The sequence below is a fragment of the Rhinatrema bivittatum genome, chromosome 8 (assembly GCF_901001135.1).
Source record: "Rhinatrema bivittatum chromosome 8, aRhiBiv1.1, whole genome shotgun sequence".
NCBI lineage: Eukaryota > Metazoa > Chordata > Amphibia > Gymnophiona > Rhinatrematidae > Rhinatrema > Rhinatrema bivittatum.
In genome coordinates, this window is record NC_042622.1 from 93,345,767 (window position 1) to 93,361,912 (window position 16,146).

General features: G+C 40.5%; 1 protein-coding gene across 1 annotated transcript in view; it reads left to right on the forward strand.

Annotated features, from left to right (window-relative positions):
* The window catches only part of COL5A1 (collagen type V alpha 1 chain), a 385,801-nt gene extending 370,663 nt beyond the window's left edge, over positions 1–15,138 (forward strand). Inside the window, 2 exon segments of the mRNA XM_029613239.1 lie at positions 2,971–3,204; positions 11,084–15,138. Coding sequence (XP_029469099.1) covers positions 2,971–3,204; positions 11,084–11,230 — 381 coding nt within the window. The 3' untranslated portion in view covers positions 11,231–15,138.
* Positions 15,139–16,146: the final 1,008 nt, after the last annotated feature.

The following is a 16,146-nucleotide window of genomic DNA, read 5'->3' on the forward strand; positions in this document are numbered from 1 at the left end:
AGGACATTAAGCATTCTTTTCATCATAAGCTAAATTTTGCTGGGAATGCCCAGCAGCTGATTTATCAAAGTTTTGCTTCAGGGCAAATATTGTTCCAGGTTTTCCCCTGTGGTTTTTCCATTGATGATACTGGAACAGTTTTTGCCCTGGAGCAAAGCTTTAGAAAGTCTATTCCCCTTTGTTGTAACACACCAGATTACATGAAGTAAACTGAATATTTTATTTCACCTTTAACTGTATTTAAAATGTGTGTGCTCAGGTTATATCAGAAAATGCTACTGAAAAAAACATTGAATAAATAGCAGTTACAGGGCCAGATGGACAAAACAGTTTTCCTATAGATACAAAATGGGAAAAATCCTTTAGCAATTCTGGCCCACAATGAGATGTCTTTTAACATACTACATGTAGGTAAAAAATCTATACAATCACTATAGGAATTGAATTTGAGATTTAATTACTTGCCTTTTTTAACTAAGTTTTTTGGCATACAACAATTTAGAGGCAAGAAAGATACAATCTCAAGTTACTCTAGGTCAGTATCTCATTTTAGACATAACAACATATAAAATAGACAACCCACAATTATATCTGCTATATTAGTAACAATATTATATAGTAGGGATGTGAATCGTTTATCTGACGATTGAAATTATCGTCCGATATTTTCAATATCGTCAGATATCGGGAGGTCCCTGATAGCGATAGGAAACCCCACGATTAATTTAGTGGGTTTTCTTATCATTATGGGGGGGGGGGGGGGGGGGGCGGGAAGAAAGGACATAACCTAAAAACACAACCTGACCCTTTAAAATGAGTTTGTTAGTATCCCCCACCCTCCGGACCCCCCCCCAAAAAAATGTTTAAATACCTGGTGGTCCAGCGGGGGTCCCGGGAGCATTCTCCCATGCTCCCGCTGTCGGCTGCCACTAATCAAAATGGCGCCGATGGCCCTTTGCTCTTACCATGTGACAGGGGCTATCAGTGCCATTGGTCGGCCCCTGTCACATGGTAGGTGCACTTGATGGCCCGCGCCATTTTTAAAGATGGCGCCGGCCGTCCATTGCTCCTACCATGTGACAGGGACCGGCCAATGGCACGGATACCCTGTCACATGCTAAGGGCAAAGGGCCATCGGCGCCATTTTGTTTACTGGCAGCCGAAGGCCCGAGCATGGGAGAATGCTCCCGGGACCCCCGCTGGACCACCAGGTATTTAAAAATTTGGGGGGGGTCCGGAGGGTGGGATGATAAGTATCCCAGACTCTCAGTAGTCAAAAGAAGGATTATTTTTCCAAAAGGTCACTATAGTAAATCTAGCTGCAAGCGATAATTGACCTATTAGTTCATGGTACTTTTTTGGTATCATTGAACCCACCCATTAACCCAGGAGGCCCAACACAGGCATGACATGCACAGCAATTCCCAGAATATCAGAAAGCTCTCGTTTAACTTGTGACCATAACTGATGAACCACCCTGACAATGCCATCACATATGTATATAGGTACCAAACCTCTCTACATCCTCGCCAACATAAAGAGTGCATCCCAGGAGTAAGCCTAGGATAAAAAAGTGGCATGCGATATGTTCTATGCAACAACGTTACCATAAGTTTTTTGTCCTTCTGGCACAGATGGTAAGATGATGTGCCGAGTTCCAGATAACTTTCCAGGCTTTAGTGCCAAGATCTATACCTAGATCCCCATTCCAGGTGTTTAGCAAGGCACAGCATGTATTCATACCCAATCTACCAGTAAGAATACCCCTATACATTAGCACTATGCCTTTTTTTGTTGCATTGTGATCACTTAAAAATTACTCTATTGCATTGTGATCTCAAAGATTTTGTGAGGTTGCAACAACTTTCTAAGACTTGTTGCAATGGAAGGTAATGAGCTTGCAATCCAGGGCTCAGATCATACTCCTGAGTGAGCTCTCTAAAAGGTAAAAATCCAACATTATCCCAAAGTTGAAAAAGAAAACAAGTCTCTTATCCTTCCACCCATGCTGTGTCAGTGAGAATGTATGTCCAGAGATAACAGGACTCTCAAAAGTTGGTGTTAATGAAGCTAAAACATTCTTCACCCAAATATCGAGTAACCTGTTTCCAAATGTGAACTGCTTCTACATATCCGGCAGCTTTGAGTGAAGCCCAAAGGTACAAAAGGGAAATACAGCTAGATTGATCATATCTGCTTGTTCCCTTTCCAAAGCCAACTAGGATACCTCACCACCATTAAATCAGTCATGTAAGCAGAGAATCCTAGCCAGCCCAATAGTAAATATGTAAATTAGGGAGAGCCATACCATCGTGTTGTTTCGGCTACCATAACTGTGCGATTGTTATTCTAGGCTGTCGTTGTTTCAAGATAAATTTACTCATAGAGCTATGCAGGTCTGTAAATAACTGTTACAGGATATTACATGGCAGATGCTGAAAGAGAGAGAGTAGCTTTGGTAGAATGTTCATTTTTTAATAAACTAATCTGTCCTGCCCAGGAAATCATCTATTTTTCCCACACAACAAAGTCTTGTTTAATTTTAACTAGTAATAGGATATGGTTTCTAGTATAGAGATCTTTAAAATTTCTTGTAAAACAAATGCCCAGGTATTTAAAGCTGTCCATTACCTTACGGAAAACCGATAGGCAACCTGTAATTATTTGACTTTTCATGGTCTTATAAGAGGATTCTTTGTATCTGCTATCCATAAAAATAGGCTTCATAATTACATTTTACAGGATCAGAGTCTGCTACTAAATGTAGCCCAAAGCCACAAATGAACCATAGAAATCTGCAACATTTTAGCTATCTTGCATGTTTTATCTTGGTACTTTTTTGGTGAAGAATATATTTGACCTAGTCCATCTCTCCAGCATTTCTTCAACATACTGGACTCAGTTTCCTCATTTCTGTTGTAATCTATATTTCACTGCCGAGTTTCCCCCTTTGTTTGTGGTCTCCTTCAGCTCTCATACGTGGATTCAGATGGCAATCCAATTGGAGTGGTACAGATGACCTTCCTACGGCTCCTGAGTGCCTCTGCTCACCAGAACATCACCTATACCTGCTATCAATCTGTAGCATGGCATGATGCCACCACAAACAGCTATGACAAAGCCATCCGCTTTCTGGGCTCCAACGATGAAGAGATGTCCTATGACAACAACCCATACATAACAGCTGTGGTCGATGGCTGTGCTGTAAGTACCAGATATTGCATCTTGCATAATGTGATTGAAAAAGGTCCAAATGTGTGTTCTTCACATAAGACTACTTTTAACAAAGAGATATGAGGCTGGAGGGTAGATAGCAAGACAAATGAGCATACTTGTTGATGCATGTGTGTCGTTGCGTGCCCAGGGATGCAGCCATTCTATAACTCGCGTGTGTATATGCACACATATTATAAAATAGCCTGACCATACACACATATATGCCTAATTTTAAGTGTGTGCATGCATGAGTGCACAAATCCCGCTTCTACTGCATAAATTGAGGGATTTTAAAAGGGGTGCGCATCCATGCCATTGCAAGTTTCACCAGTTCTTCCACCAGTTTGCCCAGTTAAAAGTTAGGTCTTCCAAACCCCTCTTCTTTAATAGTCTTCACTTTCCTTAGTTAGCCCAGATCCTTAAAACCCCCTCACATATGGTTAGTTTTCTTTTTTTTCAACTTGCCCCTTCTCCATAACAGAAGAAAACTTACGCGGCACTAGTCCTGGGCAAGTAAGTATTTGCGTGCACATCTCATGGCCCTGCCCTGAAATGCTCATTCCCCACCCAGACTCTGCCCAGACCACACCCCCTTTTGAACCAGAGCGAGATTTGCATGCAGCGGGAGATATGTGCATATCTGGGTGGCTTTTAAAATATGGTAGGTGTGTGTGAGCCCGACTTGTTCACTCATCCCCTAATTGATGCGTGTGCTGAGCTTTTAAAATTCACCTTTTTATCTTCTTCAAATATATTAGGAAAACAAATGGGAAATGAGCAATTTCTTTAAATTGATCAACGTTAAAATGTTCTTTCTGGAGACTTGACCATCACTTTTTCCATAAGTACAGATGGATTACACACCATGGAACTGACTATCATTGTATAATATTGGATTCTGTTCCCGGTATGTCTTGATCAGTGTCTACACAACACAAAGAATTAGCTTCCAAAATATGTATTCAGAGTTCAACACTCCTTTAGTGAAACAGCAAAAGTGAAATTGGAGGTTGGGTGGAGATAAATCAGCAAGATCATTTCTGGCATCACATTTCCAAGACTGACGTCTGTGGTGTAGGTGTCTCTTTCTGTTTCTATTTACACTTAATATCCTGCCATTTTGGTCTAGCAATTCTGCCCAAAGCAGATTATAATAAAACAATTTCAAAATGCAATATATAAATAACAAATAACATAAAAGGCATGTATATACAAAATCAGCATATAATTGTAACCTCTGTGCCTGCACAGGCCATATCTCAAATCACAGTTTTGGGTGGTACACTTCCCTTGATATAACATTACTCTAACCTCCAGGATTCCCTGAATGGAGAGAAATATAACTTACAAGGCCCTGTGCATTGCAAACACTAAAGTCCCAGTTCATAGGAACGGTAGCCAGCAGTGAGGATAACAGCACTGATGAGTGTTACATTCACTAAGCTATAGGAAGAACACTGAAAACTGTCATGGTTCCCACATTACTGTTACTGAGATGTTATAAAATGATGAAAATGTTCTTTACAGCAGTTTAGGCCGCATTTTCGGTGTTACATATGCTTTCAAATAAATTTGTGACTTCTCAAAGTCTTGTTTAAAATGTAAGATGGTAAAGCCAGTTAATTTGGTCTTTAATCTGATGTTTCTCCCATCCCATTGGCATAGGGCAAGTTTATTACTTTCCTTCCAATGTAGGTAAAATATCAAAGATGAAATCCATCCAAACAAACAGTCATTGATCTCCTACCTTCTTACACACCTTAGTCTCCTCACAGTACCTGAAATGGCTACCAGTTATTCTCCACTTCTCCCTTTTAGTATCAGAGCAATACTGCTGTTATTTTTCTTCTCCCAAATCTTCAGCAGATGTTCATGGGCCCTGCTGGGGGTCCTTCCCAAACTCCTTTCTCCCCTCTTTCCTTTTCTCCTCCGGATGATCCCAGTGATCTCAGATTCCTCTTCAGTAAAGAGAACCTTTCCCATTGTTATTAGAACAGAAAAACAAGTCCCTAGTTACTGGATACTCAGAATTCCAAGGAAATCAACATCAAAAGTACAAAAGGAGTAGAGAGGGTGGAAAGAAACTCCCATATCCAAATAAGAAGCTCCATGGAAGCATTAGGACTTAAACAACAGAAAAATCAGGGAACAGCCATGGCATGTTGCCCCTGAAAAGGGAAACAGAAAATCCACAAAATAAGATGGTGGTCTGAGTATTTATATTAAAGGACCACACCATGTGCACACTCCCACACGGGGGAGCTACCTGCCCATATTTCTACTGTGTTTCTTCCCCACGCAAATGGAATATTCTATATGGTTCCTGGTCGAGATTTAACAGGTTCTTTACATAATATACAATATAATAATTATCTATTGTTTGGGATCCTGCCAGGTACTTGTGACCTGGATTGACCACTGTTGGAAACAGGATACTGAGCTTGATGATGTTCTTATGTTCTTATCATTACAAACAATTATCTCTGCCATCCCAAACTTCCCTAACCAGCCCCTCTCTCTCACCAATGGACTGGATAGAACAAGATTCACCCATGCCAAACCCAACCCAACTCAATCCATTAAATAAACAACAAATTATCAAGCTAAGTAACCTGACAAGGCCAAACTCACTAAAAATATGCAGATCCATCCACCTCATCCCTACTCAAAAAACAGCCCATTTAGTTGCTACATACTGTAATTCAGATGCACTATAGGTTGGGCATCTGCATTTCTCCTGAACTGTCAGACTACTGCCATGGATGTGATGTGAGCACCTCAAACATCTGCATTACAAATGCGTTCTGGATGTGTCACTTTGCTTTTTGTTTCTGTCATCCCAGCCTCAGGTGCTTTCTGAAGCAGCCCTAAGTAGAATATTATTGGTGACTGAGTGACTAGTGAGATAGAGAGACTCCTGCGGGGCGAGAGAAGATGCATATTTGTAGTGGATCCTGCAGAATGTATTTTTAGAGCAGGCTTCGGGCTTTTGGATGAAGTAACTGGAACTGTGGCCAGTGATTCATTAAGAATTTAATCTAAAGTGCTATAAGCTGCAAATCTGAATTCTGCAGTGAGTCTGACTACTTTAAGAGATAATAAACATTTCCTAGCCATGTGCCAAAGGAATTCCTAGTGGACAACTGAGTTGTAATATTTTAGTTCACAGGGATGTCGTTAGTTACCTCAGCAATTGTATTTGATTAGCTGACTGACCTTAGGATCATCTACTGAAAGACCTCTGTTCCTGAAACAGATAAAGGAAGTGATGAACCAAGTTGGGAAAAACTTTCTGGTCTTCCTCATAACTACCAGCATCTTTCTGGGATCTAATGAAAGCACAACTATGGAGAACAAGTCTGCTCCAAATATTTCACTCAATAGGAGGTGCATTCAAAACTGGATTGATCAAAGTCAGTGAAAGGAAATTATTAAGTTGGAACAGGCTTTCTTTAGTGAGTAATGAAGAGAAATACAGCCTGAATATACAAGCAAAATAACTTTCTGCCTTCTTTAAATCTTGCAGTTAGTTGTGTCTTTATGAATATCTGTTTCTATTTTAGATTTGTACCATGTCTATTGAGTCAAAAAAGATCTCTTAAAGTAGGTTACAATCAATCAAAATTAAACAATACAATTCATCATTAAAATAACAACAAATAGAAAATACAAAAAAAAATATCAAAAAACATATCTAAAATATCCTAATACTTATTCCTTTCTGTCTATTGAAAACCTCCCCAGGCCCAATATCAATTCCCTTCTTTCATAATGGGGCTGGGATAGATTAAGTGCCCAAGGAGAGGTAAATTAGGTAGAGAAAAACAAATGTTCACTATAATCCACTCTCTGGGGAGGCTTAAACAACCCAATGCAGCACCAGGAAACCCTCATAACTTTTTCTTGGCTCCCAAAGGGGCAAATTTCCTTGGTGCTGGGCCAGCTGTTCAACCTATAGGCTAATGATGTCATCAGGAGGTGGAACTTAAGAATCTGCATTGGCAGACACTGCAGGCAAGGAAACATAATTCTAAAAAGTTTCCTTGTTTTTGTGTGTCTTTTTTAAATAAAGTGTGAAAACACATTGAAGATTTATTCAGCCAGTGGTTCACACTGCCAGAACATGGGATGTGTCACAGTGAAGGTCCTGCAGGGGGGTAATGTCTTCAACTTATATAGAATCAGAGCTCCTAGCTGATGCCTCTGATCCATCAGGGACATTGTGTGGCACTCCATCTTGTGTTCATTATGCCCTGTTTACATTTTGTGTATATAAAAATAAAATTACAAACTCTGCCAATCCCAGAATGCCTGCAGATGGAACTCAAAGAACCAGGGCTGCCTTGGAATGCCCCATATGATTTGGAGCAAGTTGGTAGTTTTATAGTTGTGTGGAATTCCTCTGATACATTTTGGCAGAGATGCTGGGAGAATGGTATCACAAAATTATGTCAGACCTGGGGAATCTGGACAATTAACAGTTGTTTGGTTTTTTTTACAGCAGTCAAGTTTTACTATCCTACAGATTCTCTAAACCATGAGTTTTACCAGTCCTAACATCCGACACACTGGATATAACAGGCATTTAGTTGCCTAGATATATCTGTTTCAAAAAATGGCTTGTAATGACCGAGGGGAAATAGCTCTTTGTAATTAATAACCTGCTAGAGAAATTAAATCTTTGTCCATTAGCTTTGCCTATCCAGGACGTTATTATTGTTATAGAGAGCCATTTTTAACAGTAGCAATTCTAATCAAGCGTGGTAGTGCCATCCAGAGGAGTTGGGCCTGAGCAGGGCAGATATCCTTTACCTCACCAGGGTAGGTCTGGAAAGGACACCTTCTCCCTGCTTCCAGACAAGATCCTCTATACCTAAACCATCCCAGACAGATGTGTGTCCATCCTGTTCTTTAAAATCGCCAGTGAAAGAGATGCTAGCAGCTCCCTAGACAGCTTGTTTGTATGCTTAACTGCCTCGGCATTTACAAAGCTGTCTTTCATGTCTATCCTAATGCACCCCTGCTGCATTTTAAGTACATAGCAGCTTGTCCTGTGCTGCACAGAGACAGAAAACTGTTCTCTTTATTACACCCTCTTGTTCTGTGGTGCTGGGATGGATAGACTCCCTTCACAACAACAAGTTCTCACTAAAAACTGAACTTCACCTACATGCACCTACTTTAATCACCCTAGAGCCCAATATGAAAAATGACCCTTGGCCAGATAAATACTGCTGCTGAATATCAGGCTACGGTTAGAGAGAGCCACTTAGCCATCTAAGGGGGTCATTTTCTAAAGGGATTGCACGCGAAAAATCCCTCTTCCCATGCGATACCCAGATCGGGGAGGAGTCTGCAATGGAAGGGGAGGAGTTGGGGAAGCACCGGGGCGGACTCCGTGACGACTTCGCTGACGGCGAAATGTAAGACCAAGTAGCGCGCCTAAAAGCACCACCTTTCACAGCGGCGCTATTGGGTGCGAAAGCCGGCAGCGATTGCACCGCGGTGGTGCAATCGCTGCCGGCTTTCGCAGGCCTGCCTCCCTACTTTGCCTCCCCCGGTACTGCGCGAATCACAGAGGCCTGCGCCGTTATAAAATCCAGCCCTCAGTGGCTTAGCTGGGTAAGTTTTTAGCTGGACAAGTCAAGGACGGGGAATGGACGGATTGGAGAGGAGTCAAGTTGACTGGATAAATTAACTGGCTTAATTCGAAATTCAGAGTTAGCTGGCTAATTTATCCGGCCAACTCTAGACGTGCCAAAGTGCCGTCCTAAAGTTACATAATCGGCTAACTTTAAGGTAGCCGGGAATATTCAACAGCATGGCTGTTCCACTGAATCTACATCACTAATTAGCCAGTCATGTATAACTGGCTTAACTAACAGAGCTGCGCGGCGGCTGAATATGGACCGCCACACTCCCTTTCAAGTAGAGAAACCTTAAATAATGCACACTATTGTAGCTTTTCTTCCTAACACCACTCCCTGAATAAATCGTTTCCAGCATTGTTTTCTCCCGTGAGCTTTCCTACCAGGGCATAATATCTGCTTAAATGGCCAGTCCAAATGTTTTAGTAGTTTCACAATCCAAAAAAAAAAAAACTAATTGGTGCTGAATTATAATTAAAGGACAGGCAGCAGATCGTCTTTCTTCCCCAGCGAGTTGGTTGTGCTTTTTTAATTTTCCAGGCCAGGAATTAGCACAAGAATCCTTACTGATAAGGAAACAATGGCTTAAGTATTACTGCTAATCTTGTCACCCCAATTTTGCTGCTGTGCTTGATTTCGTTCTGCGGCCTTACACAATGCACAAATCACAAAACAGAAAGATGAGGTGAGAAACATAAATACAAACACATGTATAACACGGTCCTCTTCTTCCTGCATACGGCTAGAGATTTTTTTTTTCATCAGCTGTTGAATTTGGCAGTCTGTATGCCCTAGAGAGGACGGATGGCACTGGAAGTAGTTTTGCTATTCAAATACCACCATGAAAAGGTATTGCTGCTTGGTGCCAGCAGCCCAGGCTTCATTGCTATACTTGATTTTTTTCTGTGTTTTTAGTGTCCATGTCAAGGCCTCTCTCCTTGCTTTTTCCATCTGTTTCTTATCAGGGAGAGACAATGCATCATTTTCCTGTGTGCCTTCTGATGGGACACGCATGTACTGCAGTAAGCTGCCATGGCCAGGAAGAGGGCCAGCTCCAGGCTAATTGGCACCTTGTGCAAAAACTGAAATTGGTGCTCTGGAACAGCACTCCCTCCTTCGGGCACAGTATAGCCACTCCCTATCCAGCACCGGTATCCCCTCTGCCCTTTCTCCTCCCTGTGGTACCCAGTATCCCTCCCTCTCTTTCCCCCTTCCAGCTTTCCTGCCTAGCTGCAGCTCCCTCTCTTTTATCTCCTCCCCTTCTCCTCTCAGCAGACTAATTCTTCACCTACCTCGACAAAGAGGAGCCTCCCTCCTCCTGCATAGCATTCCCAGGTCTCCTGATTTTAAAAATGATTTAGAAGGATGCAGGAGGTAGGAAACCGAGGTGCCTCTTTGAGCACAGCACTCTGTGTGGCCATACAGGTCACACACCCCAAAAGCTGACCCTGGTCAGGAAAACAGGATGCAGCTCCCTTTAGAGATGCTGCTCTTGGACCAGCAGCCATTACTGTTGGAAAGAAACTGCTCGTTCCTCCCTATGGGGGGGACTAGTTTGATCAGTTTGATTATTGCAGTATAAGGATATTTCTTCTCTATATTTGATACCCTGTATGTTGCTATTGTTATAATTAACTTTATAATGATGGGGGGGGAGGGATGTCAGTTTATTCAAGCAAAGAGCTAGCTTAGCTATAGAGTCTGGGCCATCTGATTGTGCATTTGAGGAATTTCAGCACTAGTGCCACTCCATCCTCTTCCATATGTCAGTGAGGTGACCGTTCTTTAAGCAGAGCAGCTTGCAATTCAGGAACCTCAGGCCGAAGCCACTCTTCCAATTTTCAAAGCAACTTTTATCCTAGAATGACAGATAACAAGTTGCAAGTCAATCTCTTCAATCTAAAAAAAAAACAAAAAAACATAGTCCTGGAGGGTTTCCAATTGTGTTTATAAGGCTTTTCAGATTCTGTTTCAAGGCTGTTTCTCACTGTTTGGTATTGCACTATATCTCTGAGTTACACAGAAGTTAAAGAGAAGAGCCCAGTGATATAAACATGCACACAAGTGATACTTTCCCATACATATGTGCCTTTGTAGCGGTATAACAGTGTTACTGTTATGTGGCTGCACTTGGAGATAAAATACTGTTGAACTGATATATGTGCCTCACAAATATTGAGATAACTTTATATGTTTCTCCTTTTCTCTTCTATTACCAGACAAAGAAAGGCTATCAAAAGACTGTCCTGGAGATCAACACTCCCAAGGTGGAACAGGCACCAATAATGGATCTTATGTTCAATGACTTTGGAGATGCAACACAGAAATTTGGCTTCGAGGTGGGACCAGTTTGCTTCCTGGGCTGAGAAATTGCCACCAAAATAATAATAATAAGAAATAATAATAATAATGATGATAATATAATAAAATTAACCAATCAGAACGCAAGTCTCCAAACGAGCAACCTCGTAACCTCATCGTGCCACTCTGTCACATCCACGTTCTGAAACTGGACAGTGCTGGGTTTTACCCCAACTTCAACTCTGCCACTGAAAGGAAAAAAAAAAAAAAAAGGAAAGAGATGGGGGGAGGGGGGAAGAACCCAGCTTAGAATCACATGACCTAGAATGCATCACATGTGACAATCGCAGCACCTACTGCTCCATTTCCCAGCTGCTGACGGACCGATGGAGTTTTACATCAGTTCGAATGCCAAAAAATAAAAAATAAAAAGAATCGATGTGACCAAGACTGTGTCTGCCATGAAACCACATCAGTACTTTTTTTTACGGAATTCTTCTTAAGAAAATTAAAAAGCAAAAAAAAAAAAAAAGAATCCAAGAAACTTGAACAACAAAAAAATAATGGTTCCACCTTGGCTTTAAATCTGAAGATACAGGACATGTCTAAAATTGTCAGTGCCTTCAGTTTCTTAAAGAAGCCAAGATGAATTAGGTAGCTGGAGGCTGATCTGTGCATATCTCATCCCGTTGTATTAAAGGTGCTTATATTTTTGTATGTTTGTAAGTAAATATTTGTATTATATATTATTTTAAAGTGTTAAGTTTTCCTGGATTCGAATCATGCATGTGACCTGCTCTATAACAGAACAAATGAAAAAAGATATGGAGGCAGCTTATCAAATATCCAGCTTTTTTTGGTCTGTAAAGTATGTCCTTCATTGCACAAACCTGCAATACAATTCTTTTTATAAAAGTACACATTATTTAAGATTTTGTGCCACTCTTTCACACCAGTTTTGTTTTTCTTTTTTTGTAAACTAGGCTAAAAAAATAGAATCAAATCATTGGGAAAACCAGATTTTTGTTCTATATTTTTTAAACACTTGCTTGCCTTAATGTAGAGAATTCAATTAAAAACCTTCTAAGTCCTTTTTATATGTTTGTGTACCTCCACTTTTATCATGTCCTGATGGGAGATTGTCTCTAGGAGGGAAATCACACTTTAAAAAAAAATAGGTGCTATTTTTTGTTTAAATTTCTCTCTGTGGTGCTATATATATCTTGTAATAACACTCTATTATAACACTGGTGATTCCCTACAATGGACACATCTCCCACTGTGATATATTTCCCATTCATTCTTTGTCTTGGTGACTTTCAGCACCAGCTCTAGATCTATCTCATAGTGCATGTTCTCAAGTCCATCCCCCTTGTAGCTCAGTTTAAAAAATCTGTTCCATGTTTCAGCTTGTTTGGCCCAAGTAGGAAACTGTAAAGTGGGTTAGTCTGATTGTTTTTTTGTTGAAATTTTCATTTTATTAGACTGTAATTTTGCTATATTGTACTCAGTTGCTGAATATCTGTGGTGCTAATTTAAGGGAATACTTGACCCACTTAATAAGTCACTTATATTCCACGGCAGATATTTCCAAAAAGATTTCAGTCTGAATAAACATAACTGTAATATCCACTTCATTGACATGACTATTCTTCTCTCTGGGAGACTCCAGTACTCAGTTCAGCCCAGTTGTGCTTCTTGATCTGTGAGTAATCCTGGTCCAGATGTGAAGTTTTGGGATGTACTTTCGCTCCAGTTAAGGCCATTGCAAAGAGCTCTGTTGTATACCATAGGTTTTAACACAAATGGAGAAGGCTTCATAAAATGATTGTACAATAAACAGGGTTTATTTATTCTCCTAAATAATTGTATTTATTGTATAAAATATTAATATGGTGCTTTCTCCATTGGTCTCAAAACTGAGGCTCCTAGGGACTGGAGGAAACCCTTTGTTTTGGTTTGGCTTTGCAACCAGAAATAAAGAACTCTGGTAAATTTCAGAGTGATCTTGGAAATATCAGATGTTCAGGGAGATCAACATAAGTTGCTTTGAGTGGATCCTTTCAGATGGAGCCCTCTACAGAGATGTATGGTATTCATTAAAGATTTGGTTTATTAGATTTTTCTTGACTGCAGGGCGTGCGCACTGGTCAGATCTGCCGTGAAATATATTCAAGGTATACTTCCAAAATGGGCCCTAATATTTTGTTAGGTATGGAAAAAAAGAAATATCTCTGAATACTTTTTATGTGCTAACAGTATGAGGCAACTTCTTCCTCTCACAGTAGCCATGATTACTAACCTCATCACTTCTTATGCCATTAGTCTTTCAGAAATAAATTCAAATGTAAGCGTATATGGATTTCCATCAATACGTCTATGCTGGGTTAGCTCTAGGATGCAAATATGTACATATATTTTTTGATAGAGCACTGTGGTGTATCTGAACAAGGATGCTTCACTTGAAGGATATGACATCACGTCTACTGTGAAAAAGAAGCCAGCATATGGTGTCATTTCCTGGCTAAAGAAAAATTAAACCTTCCTTGAGAAAGAGGGCAGAGTTGAGATGCACCGCTGAGCCCTTTGATTCCTGTTTTGCGGTGTGCTAGTGCAATCAGTTTGGCACTGTATGGAACTACAAGGTTTGCCAAGGCTGTAAAAAGGAACGATGTACTTTTCACCTGGAGGAAATTGCACAAATCATCCTGGTTTTTCTTTTCAGGTGAAAAACTGCAGTTGGGGAACATTGAAGCATCCCACCCCAAAACAGGTTAAAAATATATCATTAACTCTCCCCCCCCCCCCCCCCCCCCCCCACCAATCTCAGCTTCAGTTTGTAAATAGCCATGTATTCTTGGGAATATGTAGTTGTTTTCACAATTGAGAAGATAGTTTAACCCTTTAGCTGCATAATTTAAATGTAATCTGAAATAGTTCAGATATATCTGAACCTAACAGCCAAAAGGTTAAGGTTTGAATCATCCAATCATAGAGCCTGATTCAGCACTTAAATGCCCCTGAGTAGCCAGGCATGTCTTGCAGAATAGGGTCCATAATGCAAAATCCACATCTGGTTTGCATGCCTTGCTGTAGTCGATAGCTAGAAACTAATCCTCAACCACCAGCACCAAAATCTAAAAAGATTCAGCAAAGAGAATGAGGGGTGTATGTTAACGTTAATTAACCAAAGATCTGGAGGAAAAGCCAGTTGAATAGCACGATGATGTCTGTTTAAGTCCGTTGCATTGGAAAGTTCTGCTTCAGCCCGAGCAGACAGGGCACTCCTAGAGTGAGTCGGTGTGAGCTCTGGCTAGGCTGCAGCTGCCATTCTGACGGGTAATGCTGTGCCATAACTGGCCACACCTATGGAGAGATAGCGCTTATGTCCTGGGCCGATAGCAATCTGTGGTCATAGGGTTATACCTTGGCTTGCACCACCGCAGTGGGGTCAAGTCTTACCAAAAGGCGATGGGAAGACCAAGGCGTTTGCACATACAGCTATATGGATAGCAGAAAGCCAAATGTAAATACTTCTTTGCTGACATGTGATTATGTCTAGGTCATGTGATTCTGTTACAATAACATCTTTATTAAGGGAGCATCTTGTTCTTTTTTTTTCTTGTTTTAAATTCGTTCATTTCTACAAACATGTTGTAATTATGCTAAAATCCCAACCTTCCTTCTCCCTCCCCTCTTAACTTTTCCAGACCACTAAGCTGTACTGCAATAAAATTACTACTTGTTCATGCAGAGAATTCTTTTTTTTTGTGTAACTTTATTTGTTTTTATTTTCATTTAATATATATGACTTGAACAAATTTTGCTAAGAAAGAAAAAATTTAACAGAAACCTATGGAAAAGATTTTGGTACATCTGACCCCCCCTTTTATGGCCCATTACAATATTATTTGTCAAATGACATCTTGTACACATCCAAAAAAAAAAAAAAAAAAAAAAATCAAATAAAAATGTCTTGAAATTTCAGTGTGGTGCCATAAGAGGTTTTTTTATGTTTTTAAAGAAAAAAATATTTTAAACCTGTGTAATAAAGGAATACATGTAATAAATTTTTTTTTCAATAAATGAAGATGACTGTTTACACCTTAATCTATGTGATATCAACGTCGTTGTTGTCTTTTTTTTTTTTTTTCTCCCAGCAGTTTCCTCCTGCTTATTTTTTGGACTTCCAGTCCAATCAGAAGCAGGGCTGGGACCTGGAGCTATGAGCCTCTATTCAAAGCTACCTGGGGATATTTTCCCCCTATTTTTATATTGCCTCTCCTATTCTAGTGAAGCGACAGCTGGGGGGCCCTGCAATTCTGGGCCCTACATCTCGCCACTAGTTTTTGCAGCTGCACAATCAATTCCGCCCCCACACATACTTACCTGCAAGGTCTGTGAATGCTGCCTCTGTCTATAATCTCCAGCCCACCTGGGGAGTGGGGAATTGGAGTGCGGAATTTAACCCAGATCTTCCTGCAGCACAGCGCTGTCTCTGAGCCAGCTCTGTGAACACCTCCTTAAGAACATAAGAACATAAGAACATGCCATACTGGGTCAGACCATGGGTCCATCAAGCCCAGCATCCTGTTTCCAACAGTGGCCAATCCAGGCCATAAGAACCTGGCAAGTACCCCAAAAACTAAGTCTATTCCATGTTACCGTTGCTAGTAATAGCAGTGGCTATTTTCTAAGTCAACTTAATTAATAGCAGGTAATGGACCTCTCCTCCAAGAACTTATCCAATCCTTTTTTAAACACAGCTATACTAACTGCACTAACCACAACCTCTGGCAACAAATTCCAGAGTTTAATTGTGCGTTGAGTAAAAAAGAACTTTCTCCGATTAGTTTTAAATGTGCCACATGCTAACTTCATGGAGTGCCCCCTAGTCTTTCTATTATCTGAAAGAGTAAATAACCGATTCACATCTACCCGTTCTAGACCTCTCATGATTTTAAACACCTCTATCATATCC